This window comes from Cinclus cinclus, chromosome 2 (assembly GCF_963662255.1).
Source record: "Cinclus cinclus chromosome 2, bCinCin1.1, whole genome shotgun sequence".
NCBI lineage: Eukaryota > Metazoa > Chordata > Aves > Passeriformes > Cinclidae > Cinclus > Cinclus cinclus.
The window spans coordinates 88,170,019-88,194,008 of NC_085047.1; the positions used below are offsets into that span (position 1 = coordinate 88,170,019).

Sequence of the window (23,990 nt, forward strand, 5' to 3'; positions counted from 1 at the left end):
TGTTGGAGAAGGGAAGGGGGAGCTGTTCTCTCTCTCTCTCTCTCTCTCTCTCTCTCTCCGCTCGCAGTGTATTTTCTCCTCCTCCTTCTCCTCCTCCTCCTCCTCCTCCTCCCCGGCTATCTTTGTCTGGCTCGCAGCACCCCGCTCCAGCCCCGCGCCCCTGCCCCGCCGCCGCCGGGACGTGCAGCCCCTGCCCGCCGGTGCCCGGCGCCGTTTGATGCGAGGGCAGCGCCGCGGGAAGGGCTCGGAGGCGGCGGGGGCTCCGCCGCGGCGCTGGGCGTGAGCCGCCCCCCCATGCGAGAGCGGGGCCGCGGCTGCCACTGCCGGCTCCCGGCGTGAGCGCCGCCGGCCGGGCCGGGCCGAGCCGAGCCGAGCCGTGCCGTGCCATGCCCGGGTGCGGGGCGTATCGTGAGGCTGCCAGAGGCTGCCGGCACCGGCGCCGCTCCTGCCGCCGCCGCCGCGACATGGTGTGAGCCCGCTGCCGCCGGGGACGCGCGGGCACCCACCGACTCACCCGCTCACCCACCGACCGGCCGGGATCCTCGGGGGGATCCAGCCCCGCACCGCAGCGCGGGGAGACGGACGGACGGACGGACGGACGGACGGACAAACCACAGCACTCCTTCCCTTCCTTCACCTCCCTTTCCCCCCTTCTCCTCCTCCATCTATCTATCTATCTATCTATCTATCTATCTATCTATCTATCCATCACCACCCCCCCCCCCCGCCAACCCCTCCCAATGCTGAAGAGTTTCAACCCGGCGGGGCTGGAGTGAAGAAGGGAAGGGCGGAAGGGAGGAGAAGAGCGGAGCTCCGTGCAATTCACAGCTGCTCCAGAGAGGGGGGAGCGGCCTCGCTATTATTTAACAGAGAAGGGAAAAAAAAATAAAGGAAAAAAATAAGAAGAGACAGGAAAATGGCGAACGATTCTCCTGCAAAAAGTCTGGTGGATATCGACCTTTCCTCCCTGCGGGTGAGTGCCGGTTTGGGGCGGGGGCCCCCGGGGCCGGCGCGCCCCTTGCCGGGGCTGCGGGGCCGGTGGGGTGGGAGCGGCCGGGCCCGGGGCCGGGGCACGGGGGGCCGCGGCCGCATGGGGGGAGCCCTCCCGCAGGGGCGGGCGGGGGGACCGGGCCTTGGGCTGCTTTTCCTTTGTTTGCATGTATTGGCATGTGCGTGGAAAAACAGGGCGCAACAGCTGCACGCTGCCAGCAGCCGGGTTCGCTGGCTGGGCTCTGCCAGCAGCCATCGCCTGAACAAAAATGTAACCCCGCTTCTCTTCTGCCTTTTCCTCCCCCGCCCCCTCTGCCCCTTCCTCCCCCTAGGACCCCGCTGGGATTTTTGAGCTGGTGGAAGTGGTTGGCAATGGCACGTACGGGCAAGTCTACAAGGTTTGTGTCAGAATTTCTCCTTTTATTGTTGTCGATTTTCCAGAGGGTACCCGCTGTCTGCGCCGGGCTGAGCACACGGCTGAAGGCGAGCCACCCGCACTGGCACCAGGAACAGTGAGGGGTGGTAGAAGTGATGCCCTTGTCATTGTTGCTGGCCTTGTCAAGTTTGTCAGCCTCTTGGCTTCTGCTTTTTTAGATGGGTACAAATTACTCTCCCAAGTACCCATCCAGTATTGATGAAATGCGCCTTTATTGTCCTTATTCTTCTCTGTGCTCTGTCCAGAGAAATTACCAAACCAAGTGGACGCTGTCAGAGTCTGGCTGGGTTATACGAACATGTCTGCAGGCTTATTCAGCTTTGCTGCTGGAAATCCTTATGGAAGTTGCTGCTGCTGCAGTGACTTTAGACAAATACATTGGTCGTAATTAAAATTGTCACCCAGCTTTTTTGTTGGAAAACCTTCAGAGTGTTGAAGCTATGGAGTTGAGGGCGAGTGCATCTTATGGGCTGTGCAGAGATGTGGGGTGCAGAGTGACAGTAATAAGTGACCGAAGCAGAGCAGCTTATTTTGTGAAAATCAGACTTCCCAGAATAACCTGTTTGACAAGTGTATGACTTTAAAAACTAGAAATCAGAGAGTGCCCATGTGGGTGTGAAACTAGCCTACTTTTAAATTTTTTTCTTTTTTTCCCCTTTAGTGTGCAGTCAGTGGAACAAACAAATCTTAAGCTTGCATGACTTTGCAGTGAGTTCTAGCTACCAGGATGACTAATTATTCACACAGACTTAATACTTGGCTGAAGATTGGAGGCTCTAGCCTTAAACTGTAGAAATGCAAGATGCATTTGGAGAGAGAAAGAGAGAGATGAAGATGCTTAACTGCTTGTTTGGTTGCTTTTTTGTTGTCATTTTGTTTTGTTTTTCTTTTTGCTTATAAACAAGAGAGTGTAATTGGTGAGTTTCCCTGATGGCAAGATACTGCTGCTTGCAGCTCCAGTAACTAAATAAAGCGCTTTGGTGTCTCTTCTGCAAATGAAACACATGTCAGTTTGTTTTGAGGGCATGAACCTCAGCTTTCCTGATGGAGAATTAGTCTGCCTGCGCAGTGTATTAGTTGGTTTTTAAGACTTGAGCTGGAATAGCCAGGCTGCTGCTGTTGGTATAAAGCTGGAAAGAAGAATGTAGCTCTAGAGGCCACAGGAGAGGGGGAAGATGAGCAAAAAGCTGCACTTTGACACAACCTCGACAATTTAATTTTTTTTCTGCCATTTGAAATGACACCATTTTTTCTGTAATCATTAGCTCCCAGAGCTTGCATCATCTGAAACCTTATTAAAAAAAATTAATAGGGTGTGAATATGTGACTTGAAACTCTCCTATTAATTATTGCAATTTAGTGCACTGTTTCTCAGTGTACTTGTTAATGTTTTTGAGTTAATGAGCAAAGTTCTCCTTAATTTATCAGTCTTGACAATAGAAATTTAAAATTTTGTTTTCTTTAGGCAAGGTAGAGATATCCCAGAATAATTAGCATTAGAAGATAAACTGAACACGTGCATTTACTGTCTTGGAAGAGTTGAATGAACACCTCATGTCTAAGGGCATCGGTGTCACTGTGATAATGGGGAGCAACAGGCAGTCTCGTTTCTTGCTTTAGAGCCTGCTAGACAGTAATGGATTGACAGGTGTTTAAGTTTGGGTTGGCACTGCTTCTTCTTAGGCATTTGCCCGTATTTGTGTACATACACTGATAATGTGGACACCTAACAGGGCTGTATGTAAACAAATAATACCAAACAAAAAAAACTTCCTTGCTGTGATAAACATCTTTCTTTTTAACCTAATGAAGTTATGTAAAAAAAAAAAAAAAAGAAAATTAAAAAGTTGTTGCCATAGTATTTAACTTTTCTTGGCCACTTTTTTTTTTTTTTTTTTTTTTTTTTTTGGCTAGGGACACCCAAAGATGAGACTATACGTGTATGTTTAGAGGGCTTTCATAGGAACTGCAAAGCCGAGGGAAAAACGTGTTTACGCTGTGTTTGATTGCTGCCTTCCGCTTTCCTCCTACCCGGCAACCACTTCTTGAAATCCCTCTTCCTGGATGGTCTTATTTCCCTTCTAAGCGGTCTGGCATCCCAGGGGAGCGGGGCGGGGTGGGGTGCTGGTTGCTTTTGAGGAGCCGGGCTCGGAGCTGTAGTTTGATGTACTTCCACATTCGTGTAGAGGCATCAGCGATGATGATGTCACCCGGGAGCGGGATTGGCTGGCTACCTGCCACTGCGGGGAGGACATGGAACGAGCGGAGCGGGGAGGGCATGACGTTATCTCTTTGTCTGGCTCTTGCACCCGCCGCCGATGCCGAAGGTCGCTTGCCCGGCCGGGGAGTCGGTCAGCCTGCCAGCAGCGGTGGGAAGGGGACTGTGCCAACCTGTTGAAAAGCAGGAAGTAGCCCTGCTTTTCTCCTCCTTGCCTTAGCTGAGCTAGCTGGGAATAGCTCATATGTCTGGCTAGCGATATTTCTGTAGCTAGTTCTACCTTTGCTATTTATTTAGCTATATGTAGGTGTATAGATGTTTATACACGTATGAAATGTGAGGGCAGCCCTTGGATGCTTGGCACCTAGGGGCAAGTGGAGTTGCTCACACATTTTATGCATCGAATGGGTTGGCTTAGGTGGAGTGTTACTGTGGCCCTGGGACCTCAGTTGTGAGGTGGTAAAAATACTGTGTTCTATGTTGTGCTTGAATTGGGGTAATGGCTTGAAACCGAGAGTAGGTTTAGATTAGGTATTGGGAAGAAATCCTTTACTGTGAGGGTGGTGAGGCACAGGAACCAGTTACCCAGAGAACTTGTGGATGCCCCATCCCTGCAGGTGTTCAAGTCTGGGTTGGATGGGGCTTTGTGCAGCCTGGCCTAGTGGAAAGTTCTGCCTGTGACAAAGGGGTTCGATCTAGATGATCTTTGAGATCACTTCCAACCCAAACAGTTCTGCAATTCTATGATTCTGAAATCTATAGAGTTTTTATAATTTTCATCTTCATAACCTTGCTTACACCTGTCTTGTCTGAAGAAGCCTCGTATGTCAAGAGCAGCTTGTTAATGCAGTGGTGAATTAATGGGGGGGAAGGAGGTTCCCTAGCCCCGGGTAGGTAAAAGGAAGGGGTGTTTTGGGGAAGAGGGGAAGGGGCACTGGGGATTGGCTCATTCGTCCTAGGATCAAGCACAGCTTCTCTACCGCTGCTTTGAAATCCTGGGGAATGAGAGTTGTTCTCCCTTTCATGGTTGGTTCGAAACCCGAGAATGATGGCGTGGAAGTTGCACCACTTAGAGAGAAAGCAAAGGGTTAAGCGCTGCCAAGTACGAGCCCAGGCGGAAGGACGGGCCGCAGAACCCCCTGGGTCGGTCCTTGTGACACTTCTAGGGAGTCCCAGGACAGCTCTGGCGTTGGGAGGGAGACATTTCCCTTGGGCAGGCCGGTATCAGCTGGCGGGAGCCGAGCGGCGTGTGCGGGCCGGCCCGGGCCGCGCCTGTGCCCGCGGCGGGCGGGGAGCCCCGGGCCGCGGCCCCGCCCGTGCCAGCGCCGCTGGGCCCCGCCGGGCAGAGCCGGGACCGGCAGGGCCGTGCTGCTGCTACCGCCGCACCCGGGCTGCTGCTGGCCGGACCGGGGCTCTCCGGGCCCGCCGCCGGCTGGTGCTGTGGCTGGGGAGGAGCAGGGATGTGCTGCCCCTCTCCTTCCCTCCTGAGCCCGGTCCCGCCTAAGTCGGATTTGTAGGCAGCTCACCCAGTGAACGGCTGCCTTAAGGGCTTTTTTTGATCTTTTGCAACTAGTGGAAGAAGCATTTTTAGCATTGCTGCGGTTAGATTTTAGTTTTTCACATCCAGCAGTAAGCTTAATGTGAAGTTTGGCTTGCACCAAATGAGGACGCTCCTGGAATTTGTGTCAAGATAAGGTCTTAACTGGGTGTTTGCTTCCCTTCTGATTTTATTTTTTTTTTTAATGCAAAAAATTACCTGTGACCTAAAGACAATTGTTCAATACTTTTGAAATTTTAAAATCTCAATCATCTGATCATTCATTTGTAATTTTGCTATTGAGACTGATCTATGTTAACTTGCTCAGTCACTTTCTCTTTTGTTGTGTATGTCTGTGTTTCTAAAGACATCTAACACTTTAACCATTTTGAGTGTACTGTTACATCTCACGGACATTGTAATTGTCTTGTGGCAGCAATGGCTTGGGTGGAAGGATGTATTTGTGGGAGTTCTGAGGCATAACAGGAGTGCACCAAAAGATGAGAATTAGGGATGATACTCTTAATTGCCCTCAACGAAGGCTGGAGTGACTTTCTAAGAGCCTTGTAATAGTTAATTCATAGTGAAGGCTTCTTTTGTTGATCTATGTTGCAGCCTTCCAAAACTGCATGTAAATGATGTGTATTGTCTAACTGCTGGCTCGTAAAAGGAAGTGATGTAAGATGTGATCGTTTAAATGCTGATTTGAAAGTAAATTAAAACTTGGCTAAATGTTTTCCCACGCTAAGGATACCCTATTTTTGTCTTAATGGACTTTCTGTCTTACAAGGTGACTGTGTTACAGGGGTAGGAAGATAGGACAGCTCTTGGTATTCTCCAGTAACTCAGTTAAGGGTGTTTTTTCTGCTCGCTCTCCCCTTTGTTCCTCTCACTGCTAAAGGGACATCATTGTGGATTCAAATGATTTTGTTAAACATGAATACAATTCCAGTCTTATCACTATAAAGACAAACTGTACTGGGGATCAGTGAGGTCACTGGCTTTCAGGAACTGGTCCAGACCAGCTCTCTTAAGTATGAATTGCGCTTCTTCCCTTACTCCTGATTTTTTGTGGATTGTGTTGCAAAGTGAGACCTTCCTGTTTTAGAAGTCGTGAAGGACCAGGCAGCGGCTGGAATACTGGTATTTCTTTGGGTCCTGCAGATAGATGTTTACTTTCCTGTCCTCCCCTAAACTGACTGAACTTTTGACCAGTTCTCCATCACCCAAATGCTTCTTAATTAAATATACAAAAGCTAGGCAGGTGGCCAGTGGGGATTACTGGTATTTATTTTTATTAAAAGAAAAAAAAAAAGAAATAGAGAAAAGAAAGCAATGTGCCAGTTGTGGGTAACCACATGTCCCTCTTGTTCTTTTTCCCCCCAGCCCCATCTGTCTGTTTGCAAAATCTGGGGTTTTTGTAAACTCCTGGGGCAGGGACTCCTTATTCTGAACTAATTAAAAGAGTCCCAGCATTCTGGGACTTTGGTGTATGCAGAGCTTCTAGGTGGATGGATGTAACAAGATCCAGCCCAGAGTTTTGTGCTGACTCCTAGACTTTTTTTCAGCTTTCTATAGGAAGATATTTCAACTGGTATGGATAAAATTTCAGTTGAAGTAATCTGGTACTCTCTCCTTGCTTTTTGCATGTGTGGGCTCTCTCCCCCTTGGCAATGGTAGGGGTTGTTTCCCTGGGCTTGTATGGGTGGATGGTTTTCCCCATCAAAGTCTCTTCTTGCACCACGCATGAGGAAGGTGAGCTTCATCTATACGGCCTGGAGTAGGGGGTCTTAGTCATTGTGGGATAGTGAAGAAAGGAGAAACCCAGGAATGTACATCTTCCATTCCTTACTTAATTTTTATTCTCTCCTATAAATATCATGTAGTTTGGTGACATGTTGTCTGAATTCCAAGCACCAGAGCCTTGGCCTGATAGTGCAGAAATCCTTTTGGTCTCTGTGATGATGGCAGGTCTGCACCTCCCACCCAAAGGAGTGATGTAGAGGAACGTCCCCAAAGGCAATGAAACATTATAAGAGGTGCTCACCCTTTGCATTTCCTTGCCTTCAGCATATACATTTTTTAGTATAAATTTTTGGACTATAATGGTAGCTAACTTTTCTCATGTGGTCTAGCATGTGTTTGTATATACACATTATGTCCTAGTCATCTTTTCAAGTGGTACTTGCTGTTGCAAGAGCCATTTCAGCTTAGTATGTTGTATACCTACCCTCCTGAGATCTGTTTTCTGTGGAGGAAAGTGGTATTTTTGTTTTTCCATTTTATGTTTCTGACTGTACACTCTGGCTCCACCAGGCTTTGGATGACGTTGATGTTTAAGCTCAACAGCATTGACTTGCACAATGTGAGCTTGACTATAGTCAAAGTTACAGCAAGATCCTTATCTGCATCCTTATTTTAGGTCTCAGCCCACAGAAAGTGGTGGGAAGAATTTAGCTTGCTTGAACGAGAGGTGGATTTGGGAGGGGATCTCATAGCTTTACAAAAGAGTTCTCTTATCAAATACTTTGTTTGTGACATGATGGGTCCCTAATTATTTCTCAGGTTAGTATGGGCTCAAGAAAAGATACTGTTGGCTCTAAAATCAAACAGCTGTGGGAAGGAGGAAGAAAAAACCCTCAAGTGTGCCTACCTCTTGGGAAGCTTGAGGCAGCTTTGATTGTAGAGGGCTTGGGGATTTTCACATTGCATCTCAGTATTATTTCCAAAGTGTATTTTCTGCCTTGGATGCATTGTGAAACACTTTCACGGAGGCACAAAAAATATGACACTTATTAAAAGCTGCAGAGTACTACTGCTGAATGGCCAATATGCTGTTGTGAAGCTCGTGATACCTCCACCTAAGCCTCATTCCTGGTCCCCTGTCATGTCCTGAGCAAGGCCTGATGCATCTCCTCCAAGGTGGCCATGGGGCCCTGTAGCCCTAACTGGTGTAGCCCTAACTCTATTTCAGTGTTAGCAAAAAAGGACAGAGCAGCCTTTTGAAAGGGGAGCAGATACTGACTGGGGACTTGATAGTATTGCCAGCAAAGCACTCCTCTGCTCTCCCAGGCTTTGCTGTCCTGCAGCAGAGTCAAATCTGCTATTCTGAGTGTAGTGAATAATTACAATTTGACCTCAGTGGTGTTGCTCTTAATTTGCTGCCTATTGGGAAATCTGTGAAAACCACCATGAAAGAAGGATGAAATCACAGAGACTGGGGAGTGGCAACACTCACCCTTTCAGAGGATATAAGCTTTAGAGGCACATAAGGATCAGATGGAGGTATGGATGGAGTAGGCTTCTCTCCACTTTACTTAGAAATTGGTGCAACTAAGTCCCATCTCTAATGCCCTGTCCAGCTCAACTGTATGGGCATGAAGGGTGTTGACGTCTTCCAAAGGTTCTTCTATGGCCTCTTGCTTGACCTTGCATCATAGTTGCAAGTGAAGGATGAAATCTATGGAAAGATTTGGAGTTAGGAAGAGATAGCAGGGCAGTTCAGAGAGAAGCAGTCTACTGAAGGTGAATTTACAGAGGAAATCAGAAGATGAAGGAGAACATGGCTTAAATGTAGTGAATGAATTAGAGGATTGTTCATAGTTGTGGGGAAGAAAAAGTGAAGTGGGGCTTAATATAAGAAAAAGTGAGGAACACCTTAGTTGGTAGTAGAAACATGTTAGCACATGTAATTTATATTAAAAAATATATTAAAATATATAAAATATATATTATGAAAGAGATTAGCTTTTAGCCGTGGCAGCTCACTAGTCAGCCAGGCTTTGGGTTTATGCACACCAGGGGAATGTTTATTGACGCAGGTTTTTGTGATGATTTCAGCATAGCCCAGGCTGAGGAGACCTCCTTTAGCTCACCTAGCTGTGTTGTGACTGTGTGCCAGAATAATAAGGATGTCTTTTGGGGGAGATAGTTTCACACTCATGGCAAAATGTTTCTTTCCCACTGAAGCCGCACCTCCCTGGATTGCTCTGGCACTGTGGCTGTCACTATCACCACTGTACAAATAGGACACTGCAAGTGCCAACAGGTCTTGATTGGCCTGTCTAGCAATAAAACAGCTAACGTGGTAAAACTCCTAACATGGATGCAGTTATACTGGTATTGTAGGGCTTATCTAGTATGTCTCTCTCACCTCGCTTTGGAGCTGTCCTGTTGCGCATTGATAACAATTGCTCTCTGTGCAGTGATTGCAGTGACTCACAACTTTGTACCTGCGGCTGAAGGAGCCACATGAACTGTGGTCACTCTCTTCCTGGAGCAAGGTAGCACTACCCCTGGAGAAGGTCTGCTGTGGGCTGTGGTCAGGATGTGGCTGCTGGGGCTGTTGGTGGTGTGCCACCGACGTTTGTCTGCTTTCTCCCCTGCCCCTGTGTGCCTTGAGCACCCCAGTAGCTCTGGGGCTGCTGGCGAGGTCCACTTGCCTAGTGTTCTTGTCATCACCCTGGTTGAGAAAGTTCTGAGATCCATCCCTCTGGCCACCATAGATTTGCAGCTCCACTCTGTACCTGCTTCCGAAGGTTTTCCTTCTAGTGCCGCTCTGCTCAATGGGAATGCATGTCCATGCATCTGTCCATGACATTCCTCAGCTTCTTCTTTGACTACTCACTCCGTGATATCTTAATCTCCAAAACAGCTTTTCGTTTCAGTTTGTTTGTCCATGGAGTTCCCCTTAGTTTCACTGGGTATTTTAGGGCTCTGAAAGTCGTGCAGGTTTTATGTGTAAATGTTTGGGTTACCATCTTTTAATACTGTACCAGTTCATGGTATGGTCCATGGAGTTGTTGGCTCCTGTGTGTAGTTCCTGCACTGGGAAACTTCACCAGAGAACAGAGGTGAAATGGGAAAGTATTACTTTGTTAGGTAAAAGAATGGCAGCAGCTCAAAATAATCGGTTGCATCAAATCTGTTTTATTAACTTCCTGTGGACTACCAAGGCAATAGTTTACTCTTTCTGGTTTACCCCAAAGCTGATGCACTCTGGGACTGGCACTGTTAAAAATTGAAGTCTTAAAAATACGACAATTTCAGTTAAGCTCTGGCAGTTTCAAGAGCTTCTTCCCAGGATTGAGAGAGTAGCTGAAGGGAATGACAGTGGGCAAAAGTTCATGATTCTAATTTAAACTCTAAGCTCAAAACAAAATAAACTTGTCTCAAAACTTGCTCCCTAAACTTTCAGCTGTCTAATGGTATTGGGTTGTTTTGTTTTCAAACACAGAAAATAAATGCTTAAGGTCTATGGGTCTTGATATGCTATCGTAAAGTATTCTTTGCCTTGCTTGGGTTTATGTATCTTGGAGTCAGGGACCCCCCTTGTTTTGGTTCGTTATTTTCCTTTATTTTTGTGATTCCCAAATGAAAATCAGTAAAAAATTTAAAAGGAAGCACAGCTATACCCATCTTACAAGGCTGTTGTCAAGAGGGAACACTTGTAATTGAGTTATTAACCCTTACAGATAGGGGTACAGAAAGAAAATCAAAATGCTTGTGAACCCTTAGCTGTAGTCCACTACCATGAGCTACTGCAATAATCAGAATAATTCTTGGAGGAACTGGTGCAGCAGAGTTTTCAAATAAAAATGAGGTATTTGCTGACTGGAAGCCCTAATTAAATTTGTTTTGTGCTTCCCAAGAAACTGATAGTGCTGTGTATCTCGAGTTGTATTATGGTGGCCTGATGGGTGAAAAACGCATTTTGTAGTGAGAGCTGCTTTTACACGCAGATGCTTGGTAATGTACAGCTTGTTTCTGTGCAGTGGGCTTGGATGGTACTTTTGAAGGTGCTTAAGTAGGTGGGCTGCTTACTGTCCGTTTGCTGTCTGATCTGTGCTCTTGGACTCAGTGGAGAGAAATAGGACATGGGAATGCTCTCGGGAGGTAACTACCATAGGATGAGGTAAATCGCTCTTTACCTGAGTCTTTGTCTGTTAGTTAAAATGGGAACTTTTGATGAATGTCTGTCTTCTGAAAGTCTTAAGATTAGTCAGGTTCACCCCACTCTGTACCATGCATGTAAGCAACTCTTCCAGTCCACGTTCTTTGTGGGGTATATAGTGGGAGTGAAGATGCCTTTGTAAGTGCATATATGAAAGTGTGTGGCATGTAAAACCCCACTTGCCCATCATGGAAGGGAAACATCAATTTTCTCAAAAAAACCTTTTAAGTGACCTGTTTTTGCATATACCAAGAGGTGAATGTGTTTGCTCTCAGGTAAGATTCTCTGCACTCTTATATGAAGTATTGTAACTTACATGAGACAGTTTTTCTCAATCAGATCCCTCAGAAGTTTTGCAGAAATAAATCTACCAGTGTTAAAAGCACTCATTGCCTTGTGTCTCCTCTCTGTGCTTCAGCAGTAAGCACTGGGTTCTTTCCTGTTCAGGTAGATTATACATCTCTAGAGAATGCATTTAATATAGGTTACTGTTTATCAGGTGAGAATTATAGAGGTGCTTTAGCTTTTTGATGATGTTGATAAGAGTTGTAATGAAGTACCTGACATTCAAACTGGTTTTTTTTAAATGTGTGCTTCTCTGTAAGGTGTCCTTTGCAATCAAACCTGTTTATTTATTTTTTAAAATTTATTTTCTCCACCTGTATTGTTGTATTGCTTCTTCCTATCTGTAAATTCAGCTAATAGAATTTAGTCTGGTTGTGAATCTTGTGTTTAAATCTCAACCTGTTGTAAATCCAAGTATCGCTTCTTTAATTAACACTTGGGGTTTTTTGAGGCAATATCCTGGCTATTCCTTCAGCAGCTACAGCGGACATTCCTGAAGTACTTGAAGTTTCAGATTCTGCACCATTTGTTAAACTGAACTTTCAGTTGCATGGTAATCTCCTGTATAAACACAGAAGGAAGTGGAACTCTCAAGTGCTTCTCTGATACTTAAGTTATCCACTGTGCTTTACTTCAGGGTGAGGAGGTGAGAGGGAACTATGGTGGGGAACTGATGTAATTTATTCCTAGCCACCCAGGAAATACATGACAGAGGTACATTCTAAACCTCTGAACACGGAATAGTTACGTGATTTAATCAAGAGAGATCCCTTCTTTTGCCTTAGAACTGGCTGGGATCAGTTTTCATGCTTACCCATGCTAAAGAGAGGGAAGACTTTGCATGATGACCCTTTGATCTCTTAAAAACTGCCCAGAGAAAGGGTCTAAATATCCCTGGGTGACTAGGTGGGTGGATCTCATAGAGTCTCATGGTACTCCTGCTTGTTTTATTTGTATTTGTGGTGGAATTATGTGCTGGCCTGCAGTTGCTGAGGTTTCTGCTTAGCTGTCTTTTGCAGAAAGGCCTGAACTGAATTGCTCACATTTAACTGTATTGCTGTCTGTAACGGAGGTGAGGAAGGTATTAGGTTATTTTACCATGACTAAACAGCAGCTTTAATACCTTTAAAATTGGTATATTGACATTTATGAGCAGATATCACATTAACAGTGATAGCTTCAGGGGCCTTCTGCTGCCTATGAGAGCCCTTGGTTGCTTTAGAAAGCAAATAAATAAAATTTTAAAGGTACCCTAACACAGCTAAGCATGTTAAATCAAAAATGCAAGGTGATGCTATATCCCTAGATTATCCTGTCAACTACTGCTATTTCAGTAGATGAAGTTAATAATGTACTGTTGCAGGGGAAGGAACAAAAGGTGCATCATTGAGAACTAAGGGGGAGCCTGGAATATGAGAGCTTGTCCTGGGGTCTGTTTGGAGTAGTCCCTGTGCTGCAGAGTTGGGGTTTGGAAGAGCTGGCATGACTCCAGACTCCCTTAACTTGTCGCCTTCGCCTGTGTTTCTGGTGTGGTCTTGTGGGAGAAGAAAGAATGTCAGCCTATTAATAGTGACAGCACAGGCTTTGTCATCTTCATCTGTTAAAAATCACTGGAATGCTTTGAACAACAAATAAATGAAAAATATTTTCTTTTTTTCCCTTTTTTTTGTTTTTTTTTAATCTGAGTGTTGTGAAAGGTGTACTTTGTTCTTCTTTTCCCCTGTGTGGAGCACACTGGAATTCTCTGCTCTGACTTGTCTTTTGCGACTGTGGAGAACACTCTGTACAGCCACCCCTGTGCATTTTCACCAAGAGTTAAGTTCTGGGGTGATGACAAGTGAATATGGAGAAAATGTTTCAAGTCATGTGAAAGAAATGTTACTTGCTGAATAACTTGGGTGTTAAAAGAAGGAATGGGAAAAGCTTTTCTTAGCCTTTTTGCAGTCTTATATGGCAAGGAATGAAAATCTTTAATATTGACCTAATTTTATTTGTATTTAAGATCAAAGAGCCCTTGTGAATGAGTTGCTTGTCTTGTCTGTCAGTGGCTTTATGGTCTTCTGAATGGCTTGAGGCACTAAATCAGTTCTGAGTAATGCTACCTTTCCTTAGGTTTCCTCTGAGGTAGTGGAAGAGTGCGCTAGTCTCTTCTTCAGGAATAAAGATACTTTCATTATCGAGAAGACTTCTTCTGGCTAATTGGCGAATTTGGAGGTGCCTTCTCATGGACCAAGTGTTGTGGCAATGCTTGTGCTGGGCTTTGGGAAAGGATGAGAGAAGTGGGCAACGAAACCACTGTCATTGACCCTGCCACTTTCTTCACAGATCAAGTCCTTGCTGTGATCATGGCTGGCTTCAGAGTGTCCTCATCTGCTGCTGCTCTGCACCTCTAAACTCTTCGCTAACAGAGTGTGTAGTCAGTGTGTGCTGGTGTTGCAAGAAAGCATGTTTAGTATACATATGCTGTGGTTGCACTGGTTATGTGGGAAAGGGGAAGGTTTTATTTTGTGCTCCCCATCAGAAGGATGTCCTATTGCAGAAAGGAGAAGGGAAGGTTAGGCAGACAGATGGAACACCTTGGGTGGTATCTGATTGGTTTATTCCTGCAGGAAGAGGGATCCTGTTGGCTCACATGATTCAGAGCTGTGCTGAAAGCACTGGGTCTTGGAGATACCTGGGATTGCTGGAGAATCTCTTGACCCAGCAGCACCATAATTGAATTTTAATCTTTCTCTGTAACTCAGATAGGAGAAGATGGGAAAAAGAAATGTGAACAGCATTTCAAATCTATAAAGATGGCATCAAAGTAGTTTGTAGGTCTTTGTGAGTTTGGAAAGAAAGCCATTAGATGAGTATTAAAGTGTTTTGTTACTGCTAAAATCTGTTCACCCTGTAGGATTCCTGTGCTTAGGAAAAGACAAGATTCTTTTTAAGGGAAGAATCCGAAATGCTCTTCCTTCTTCTTTAAGAATTCTTTTTGTGGGTGCCATTGTCTCAGCTGTTGGCTGTTGTGAAATGGCACATGTAGATGAAAACCCACTGAAGAGGGTGTGGGTGGTACGGTACCTCTGGGGTGGTGGTCGTGTCTGCTGAGCCTTGACTGCTTGTGGATCTCTCAGTGGTGATGGATGCTGCTGACTTGACAGTGCTGCTTCCCACCTCCTCTGCTCAGAGATGGTGCTCATTTGTGGGAGTGAGAGGTGCCCAATAAATGGGGAATATCACAAAGCCACTTGTGTTGCTGAAATTTACCAAAACCTGTCCTTTTGTCAAGGTTAGCTGAAAAGTTTGGGTTGCGTTTTTCTCGCAAGAGCTCTTGGTTTAAAGCTGCATTAATTGTGTGTCAGTTACCATATGTGTTGCGATAATAACCAGGAGTGGAAAAGACTAGTTTTATTTCAGTAAACATTTCACCTAGTAAAATTTTAATAGCTTGTCCATCTTCAAAGGCTGTTTCTTTTTCTCCTGTGCAGATTGTGTGCACCCAGCAGCAGTACAGAGTGTTTCCCTGAGAGATGTGTTTATAACCTGACCTTGAGATGCTGCTCTTTCCAAGGTGCAGACAGGGCTGTTCCAAAGATGCTCAGTCCTGAGTTTCTTTGCAAGGCAGAGATTGAGTTTGCCTCTGCTGTGCTGGATTTTGTGGGTTTCTTTTAATAGCTACTATGGAAGCTTTGACAGATGATAAAAACAACATGCTGAAATGACTTGGGACTTGTGCCTGAATCACAGCCATCAGCAAAACCACCTCATTTCGGGAACAGTTCTGCGTGACAGCAGAAAGTCTTGTGAGCACCCAAGCCAAACTTCTCTTCAACAAATACGGGATTTCATGGTTTGAATGTTTTGAGGGAAATACTTTTTAACATCTTTGCTGTCTTAGGCCAGCAGGAATGGAAACCTCAACAGATTATGAAACCACCTGTGTGCTCATAATTTAAGAAATTTAAATGTCGTTTGAGAGATGAAGAAATATGGAATAAAAGAGCATGAGAGAAGCAATTCCTGTGCAGAGTTGAGGTGTGTATTGGTTTAGCTTAGATTTTTTTTTGTCAAGCTAGAAGTACTTTGACTGTCCAGGAGCAGACCCTGTCTGCTGAAGTCAGAAGAACTGAAGTGAGTGTCAGCCTGGCACTGGAGTTTGTGGTTAGAGCTGTGTGGGCAAAGGCTGGCACATTTTTGGTCTGAGATAATGTTCACATGTCAGACTTGAGAGAAAGAAGTATTCTTCTAGAAATAACACTTTTCAGAAGTGCCTCAGGTCCTTAGCTTCTTTGACTTATTCTTTAATCTTTTCTTCTATAATGAATTTTGTAATTTTGCTCTTTTCCTTAGCGGTGGCAGGTTTCTCCCCCTTTGTGTGGTTTGTTTTGTCTTTGCTGTCTTCCTTCATAGTCATCTAATGTGGGTGAATTCTTCCTGCTAGTCTCCCTTCCTCTAAACTCTGCTCGTCATCCTTAGCATTTCTTCCTCTGGGCTTATCTGAGGCTTTTTTTTTTTCTTCTAAAAGTAACTAACAAATAGAAATGATATGGTTAAATCCACATGACGTCTGGTATGTTGGCTATAGTTCTACCAAGATGAATGAGGTATATTTGTTTTTACATTATTGTGTCGCTCCACATGCATTCTGTATCTTCTTCAGGCTTTTTTTTTTTTTGTGGTCTCTTTTTACCCTGGATTTCTGAAGAAATCAAGCTTTGTCCATTTCAGTCAGTCCTCAACACTTCTTCCACCTCAGGGCTGACTTCAGCTGTGTTTTGGTTTGGGTTATGGGTCTGAAATCCAAACAAGTTTCACAAAAAAATAGATGACTAGGTAGATGGGGATAAGAGAGCCTGTTAGCTCTTCTCCTTCCCCCTGCTTCTGAGTTAAACCCCCTCATTATTGGTCGTTGGGAAGGTGTGTGCCCAAGCTTCAGGTTACCCCTGCTTGCAGATCTGGCTTCTGCGCCAGTGAGGTATTTATTTTTATCCTGGTCTTTCAGAGAAAAAGGGTGGTACCATTTTCTGAAGTTTGGGTGTTCCCCATCAGTCGAGGAGCTCTGAGGGGAGATGCTCTCTGGTCTCTCTCAGGGTTTCTGTCTCCACTGGGATTGAAGATGTGAGATTTGGATGCGCTCACTAAAGTGCATTGAAAGTTCACTGGGATTGAAGATGTGAGATTTGGATGTGCTCACTAAAGTGCATTGAAAGTCTTTGTCTAGACAAGGCACGCTGCCCTTCACACATGCTAAGTTGGTGTGGTTTAAAGCCTTGGGTATTTAGTGTGTGCTAACCTCGGGAGGTAAATCCAGGGCTAGACAAGCCCCCTAAGGAGGCTGTGGACAAGGTGGGGATTTATTTGCATTTGCTGTCACTTCAGCTGGTGCCTGAATGCAAAACTAGTAGTAAGCAGTCATAAACCCTGGATGCTTTTTCTCTTGTCAGCTCCTGTCTGAATAGGGGCATTTTCATGACCCATGCTTGTTTGCTCATGTTTCTCTTTTAAGGAAAGCAGTTAAACTAGGCAATAACCACCAGTAATTCAGTGCTCTGTTAAGCATGTAATAAAGCAAGCCCCAGATTACTCTTAGACACTGCCACCCTTTGTTTCTCTCTTGGTGGGGAGGTGGGAAGAAAAGGGGCACATCAGGGTTTTGGTGTGGGGAGGATAAAAGGGCACCAGAGAGGAGAGGTGTGATGGTGAGGGTGCTCCTGGGACAGGCACCACCATCCTACCCAAAGAGTGCAGGGTCAAACCCCCAGCCTGTGCTCTCTGCCTGTCATGGCAAAACATTGTCAAGTCTGCTTCAAATTTGTTCAAAAACGAGTTGCAGCCCCTTGTGATTGGTGCCAATTCAAGTACGGGTCTCATCCTTCTTGTTTAATCCAAGAGCAGCCCACCTGTGGGCTAGCCAGTAGCTAATTCTATTCTGCTCTGCTTGCAGTCATTGCTAAAATACAGCCTTCCACTAAGTTATTGAGTGGACTTCGTTAGAATTTTTGTTTTGGTTTTGTTGTTTGGATTTTTTTTTAAATAAAACTACTCCATGCAAGTGTTGGTACAGAGTTGAAACAAAGCAAAGGCTATAACCAATGTGTGGATACATATGTAGGACACATGTATTATAGAGTTCTGGGAAACTCTTACTGTAAAAAACAAAACTGAAGTGCCATCTTATCTCTGAACTGCCCCTTTAAGCCTAAAACACAGCCTCTGAAAATCAGCTTGCTCTTTATAAAAGAGAATGGCTTCAAACTATTTCTCTCTATGATCCTGCAAAAAGCATTTCCAGAGGGTACCTTTCTTATACTAACGCAGAACAAATTCTAGCAAAGCATTTCACTTTCTTCTCTCTTCAGATTTATGAAAATGAACTCCATCATGACTTTTCAAAGTGTGGGTTTAAGCAGAAACTCTCAAGGCATTTCAGTGCTGGTTCTGATGCAGCTGTTAGTTTAAGAAATCTCTTTTTAAACTGGGGGTGGCTGTTAATTTTATTCAGTAGAGGAAAATGCAGTGTTGAGTTGGATAAACTGTAGTTTAGCTGATACTTAATTTTGAGATTGGGTGTGGCAGGTAAAAGGACGTTCTATCAGAAACACGAAAGGAGAAAGACTGGTTTAAATTTTGTTACGACAAATTTTTAACAATCTTTTCTAAAATTTTCTCCTTTTGCATTGTAAATTACCAGCACTGACATCCAGGAGAGCACTCTCACCCCCTGACATCCTGCTTTGACTTCTTTATTGCAACACTTCTGCCTTTTCAAAGTGTTTTGTGACATTTAGATACCCAGCGAAGTTCACTGTAGGACATGTAATATACATGAACTTTTATTTCTTGGGCTTCTAGGTGCAAGGAGGTGCCTAGTGGCTGTGTAAATGCTGAATGGCAGTCTGTAAGTCAGTAGGTGCTAGGCAGCTGTTAAAGAGGAAGTGGGGGAATCGAGGGAGGAGGGCAGGTTGTCTCTGTGGGTCTGCCTTCATTAGCTTGTCTTGGAGCTTCCACATGCACTGTCACCACATCCTGTCTCTGGCTCTGTGGGTTAGTCCGTGTGATTGTCCCCCTGAGACTGTGTGGGCATCATGGCCTTAAGAAATGGTCCATTTAATTTGTCTAGATCATAATAGCATTTGATGGGGGAAGCTTTAAATGTGGAGTTACTGTCTTTGGAGCCTGGAGCTTAGTCACAGTTTTCCTTGCTGGTTGTGTTTCTCTTCCCCAGATGTGTTCAGGGTGATCCACTCCATGCACAGGAGTGATGCTTTCCCCTTGGGAGCCCTTCACCCCTTTGCTTTGATTCAGACTCTGCTGCCCAGGAACTGCTTTTCCTGTCCTTCCCAGGCATGGAGTGGATGGGAGAGTAGGGACAGCAGGCTTATTATATTCAATTTCCCAGCCTACCAGGTTTACCAGATGAAATAAAATTAGTTATCTATTCAGAATTTTTTCACCTCATGGATGGACTGAGAAGTGTGTAAGGGTGTCTATGGCTTTGTGCCATACAGTGAGGTGTGGAGGATTAAGAAATTGCTGTAGGTCTCATCTCCAGCCTTCCACATGCTGATTGCCTCTCTATCCCAGATTCAGTGTTTTAGGTGCTGGATAGTAATGCAGTGGTCTCCCTGGTAGCAGCAGGCAGCAAACTGTAAAAATCAAAACTCTCTCACTTGGAAATCTGCAGTTTTGAATGTACTCACAATAGCCTTTTTCCCCTCAGAAAAACCATAATTGCATCTATTTTTTAAGATTCCCTCCTTTCTCCCCCTCCCCCACCCCCCAATCCCCCCTTGATCTCCAAAGAGGTGACAGTTGTGGAAGGATTGAGCCAAGTCTGTTTTTTTAAGTATTAGGAGGTACTTAGAGCAGTTTCTGCTGAGACCACCATCTGGACAAAGATTCATCTACTGAGGAGCTGCAGCGGTTCCAGGGGAAGGCCGTTCACATGGGCTGTGTGTGGCACCAGCAGGCTGAAAAGGCAGTAAGGGAAGATACAGGGTGCTCTGTGGTTACTTTAGGACACTGTGTTTCTTGAAGTTTTTTTTACTGAATGAAAAAAAGCAAGCAGTCCTTGCAGATGGGCTTGGTGCTGACCTCTGTAATGTACTGGATAGACAAAAGACTCTAATCATTGTTAATTGCTCCTGTATGGTAAATTCACTGATAATATAGGTGCTCAGGTACTTGGGAATCACCTTTTCCTTCCAGTAATTGGTCCTGTACCTGTCCCATACAGGAATTGCTGAAAGCAGCTTAGGTTCTTGGGAAGAATTGAAATTGCAGCATATTTCCAACCTGACCCCTTGAAGTGTTTGGCTCTTGCCCTTGGACATGGATCTTGTTAGTCCTGCTCTGCTGAATTTAACTGGCTGTGTTTAATGCTCTCTCTGCTGGAATTGATTGAAGATTAGAGCTGCGTGGACACACCACACGTCCCACTCTGGGGGCATTGTACTGGTGGGGCTTCACATTTAGACACCGAAAGGATTAAAGGGCATGCTTTGGAAAGATAATACTTCATCTTGCTGATAAGCAGCACCGAGCACACAGGATGGAGAGGGGGTTAATGCCCCTTTTACCCAGGGTCTGTTTAAAGAAAGGCAGTAATTTAGCTAAAATATACATCCACAGTTCATTTCTGTTTGAACTGAAATTATTGAGTAAAGAAATGCATCCTGGGAACAGATTAAGCTGTATGCTGGGAATGGAGCACATTTCTCTCAAGCTCAGTTGACAGCAATACACTTCAGGGCTTTCTGTATTAAATATTTGATAAATCTCTAGTAGACTTGAATTCTGTGTGGTTTTAATTACTTTTGATTTTTTAAGTCTGCAGGATTCTGACATCTTTTTTATTGTGATCATTTTCCATCATGAAATGAGCACTTGGGTATAATCATTCGTAGCCACATCCTGATGATGGGCAGAGCCATCCCTGTGGAGCTGGCCATAAGGCTATATTTTCAGGACCTCTGGGAGGTCCAGAAAGCTCTGGTCTTGAAATTTATTGCTTCAGAAATACTTGGTTAACTTTGTATTATCATAAGGTTGGTTTTATTGTTATTTCCTATACCTTATTAAAAATCTATTATTAAAAGTGCAAACATATGTATTTCCTTGTAATGAATCCTTTCTTTTTCTGCTGTTAGCAGCAGTTTGCTATAGGATTGTTAGCAGGCAGTGCTTTCAGGCATGGTGGGATGGGGAGTGAGGAGGAGGAGTAGGAGGAGTGATGGAGAAACATTTGCTCCTCCTATTAAAAAAAAAATCAGAAAATATTTAGGGATTTGGTTGGCTGGTTTGTTTTTGTTTGTTTGTTTTTTTAAGCTGGATTCTCTTATTCTCTTACTATTATTCTCATAAGACTTGAGCTTAATTCTCCCACGCAGAGCACATTCTAGAGCAGGAGTTTGGATCTTCTCTTGTTGAATTATATTTGGAGTGTATTTGCCCATCTGTATGTAGATGTGTGCTATGTGTAGATGTCATTGGCCTCTGTATCTGTTTGCTTTCTTCACCTCCAACTACCAGCTGGGCACAGCCCAGCCTTTTCACCTGCCCCATGCATTGCATTCCCACCCTTTGGATAAACTTGTCTTGTCAGAGAGCCGTGGGCACGGGTGACTTCTGCTGAGTAGATGCACCTGCTTTATGTCCCTGTGTAATTTATATCAGCCAGTGCGCTGGTGTTCTCAAAACACTGAATGGAGAGGAGGGAGGTCAAGGGGAAAAGAGCCCAGCCAACTCAGCCTTGAGCAGTTGCTTGTAGCTGTTTCAGGCAGCCTTTTCTTGCTGCTGCTTTTTAACTCATGTTCTTTGGGCCTGCAGACTCAGGATTGAAGAGGATAAGGAAAAAAAATATAAATCTACTCCAGAGAGAACTTGATTTGCTTATTCACAGTACAGGTATCTTTCCTACCAGAACACAGATTTTTTTTTTTTAAGGGAAAAGTTCTGATTCTGTGTGAGCAATTGTGGTATTTTGTTGTGAGTAATGAATACATTCCTGTGCAAAGCAGGACTGTTAAAAAATTATTTCACTCAGTTAGGGGTGCAGTCTGGTGTTTGGTGGTCTTTCCCCATTTCTCATTATTTTGACCAGGTCTGCAGCTATTTGTCTTTTGACGGACCCTTTCTGGAGATGTTTTCTGTGACATAATTTTTTCCCCCCTCCCTTAATGGTAGTTTCTTGGTCTCTCAAGTTTGCATTTTCCATCCTTCAGAATATTTAATACTTGAGACATTAATCTTTCTTCAGTCTGTTTTCCGTAAGGTTATAGGTATGTAAGAAATGCTGGAGACAGCTAAAACAAAAGACCTTCCCAGACAAGAAATATAATACAAGCCACCTGAGTAGCTTGGTCTCGTCCAGCTGCCCTCTAGAAAGCCTCCTTTTTTTTTCCCCTCAGCCTCAGGGCCTCCATGAAGTCTCTCCCCTCCAGATTTGCCAAGTGCTTCATTGCCTGTTAATCACCAGTAATAAAAAGCATGTTTAAGATCAGGCTTGTGTCTAGGGATACTTGTCAAGACTGTCTGTCTCCTCAGTCTCTGCAGCTTTTTTTTTTCCCAGCAGTGAGTGTGGATGGAGTGACTTGGACCCCCAAAGTGCACCTGAGTGAGAAGTTAGCCTGTAAATACAGGCTTGGCCATTTTGCTCTGACCCCCTGATTTGTGCAGGGACAGGTATTGGGCAGATCCTCATTTTTCAGGAGATATCAGGGAGGGTGTGTTGTGTATGGCTGGGTAGAGGATGTATTTGCTGCGTGCACAGCACTAGTGAAACTTCTGCTGAAGGGCTGCAGCTCACCCTGCTCCTTGCTCTGAGACCAGATGTGTTATAAGGGGGTTCTGCTGCTATGGAGCCATGGCAAGCTGCTCTCAGCATGGTTTTGGGTCATAGGGTCCTGGTCACATAGCCAATGAGGGTTGGATCTCTCAGGGCTGGTGTTAGCCATGGATGATCCTCTGGCTTACTGCAGGTTTCAAAGCTTAAGTTCAGGTGGGAAAGCCTGTTGGTGCTGTCTTCGTCCATCTCCTGCCTCAGCTGATGCTCGTCAGCACCTTGGTGTTGCTCAATGCCAGTTCAACTCCTTGTCAATTCATCTCTTGCTGTACAAGTCATTTGCTGACAAAACAAAGATCTGGGTCACTGCTCTTAAAATAGATTTGGCATTAGGCAAATTGCTCAAGCAAGCTCTCCTTTCCTCTGAGAAGGCAATGTCAACCCAGCCTCATAAGGATACCCCTAAGAAGCACAGCATCCTACTGCAGACCTGTCAATTTAGCACACACTCACCTAATACACTTTCAAAATACAATGCCCGGCTGTTTGCTCAACATTTGACTGGTGCCTTAGGGAGTGCGGGTTTCTGTCTTTACATTAATGCAGATATATGGATCACTATGGATTGTTTTGGGTTTTTTTGATTGGTTTGGATTTTTTGGTTTTGTGAGGGGGCTTTGGTGGTGGTCCTTGCAAATAATTTCTTTCTTTGTGCTTTTGCACCTGGAAGTGTGATCGGCAGGTTTAACTTTCATCTGTAACAGCCATAATAAATAATAACTGTATAAGATGATTGTTGCCTTTGCTTATAGGCAGAGTCTGGTGGTGCCACTTTCATCTTGATAACAATCATCCTGTAACTGCTTTGAACACACTGTGCCAAGGTCACATGTGGGTGCACAACCGGTCAAGGTTGAATTACTCATGAAATTAATTTTTAAGGTCACAGCCAGGCCTCTGCGGTCTGTGATCCTGAGTTTATAGGGTCCACAGTCCACAGTTTATAATTTGCTGTACCACATGCCCTTTTCCTAGTTCTGTGGGCTTCCTGGGCCTGGGCTGCAAAACGTGCTGCCTGGCAGTTTCTACTGCTTGTGCAGGGGATTTCTTCCACTTTGAAGAGGACAGCTGTTGCTGAAAGTGGGACTGGAAAACACAGATGAGAAAAGGGGAACTGGAAAGCAGATATTGGTTCTTCTTGCTCGTCAGGGTTCACCTCTCTGTGTGTATTGACATTAATGTGGGCATGGAAGGCATAGTAGCCATTGGTTTGATGAACCGTGAAGTCTGGGTGGAGTTTCCCAACTGAAGAGCAGTGTGTGAGTGCTCACAGTCAGATACAGGGAGTGCTGACAGTTCTGTAGTGTGTTAGCAAGAGCACATGGCTAGTAGGGAGTTAGGATGCAAGCTCTTCCTTTGGGATGTGATCTCTTTTTCCCTCCTAGTTCCCTCTAGCTACTGTGATCTAGGAAAGTCTTGATAGATTTCATCCTGCTCTCTTTCTGAAATTTTAATACTTGTGTGAATAAAGTCTGATTGGTTTGGGAAGGAGGTGATACAATGCATATGGCTTTGTGTGGTACATCATCATGTGGAGTGTCTCCTAAAAAGTTCCATGTCTGCACATCTAAGAATGTTGAAATACTGTTCAGGTGAAGAGAGGATGGCAGGTTACTGACAGCTCTTCCACTTGGAAGAGGAGAGGTGGGGATGCTGTTACCTTCTTCAGCCCTCTCCCAAGAG

At 44.8% G+C, this 23,990-nt stretch overlaps 1 protein-coding gene across 28 annotated transcripts in view; it reads left to right on the forward strand.

Annotated features, from left to right (window-relative positions):
* The first annotated feature begins 713 nt into the window (after window positions 1-713).
* Window positions 714-23,990, forward strand: part of MAP4K4 (mitogen-activated protein kinase kinase kinase kinase 4) — a 163,872-nt gene continuing 140,595 nt past the window's right edge. For all 28 annotated transcript variants that reach the window (XM_062487889.1, XM_062487893.1, XM_062487888.1 and 25 more), the window contains exons 1-2: window positions 714-973; window positions 1,323-1,388. In XM_062487889.1, the coding sequence (XP_062343873.1) occupies window positions 917-973; window positions 1,323-1,388 (123 nt within the window). In that variant the 5' untranslated portion in view covers window positions 714-916. The remainder of the gene's footprint in view (window positions 974-1,322; window positions 1,389-23,990) is intronic.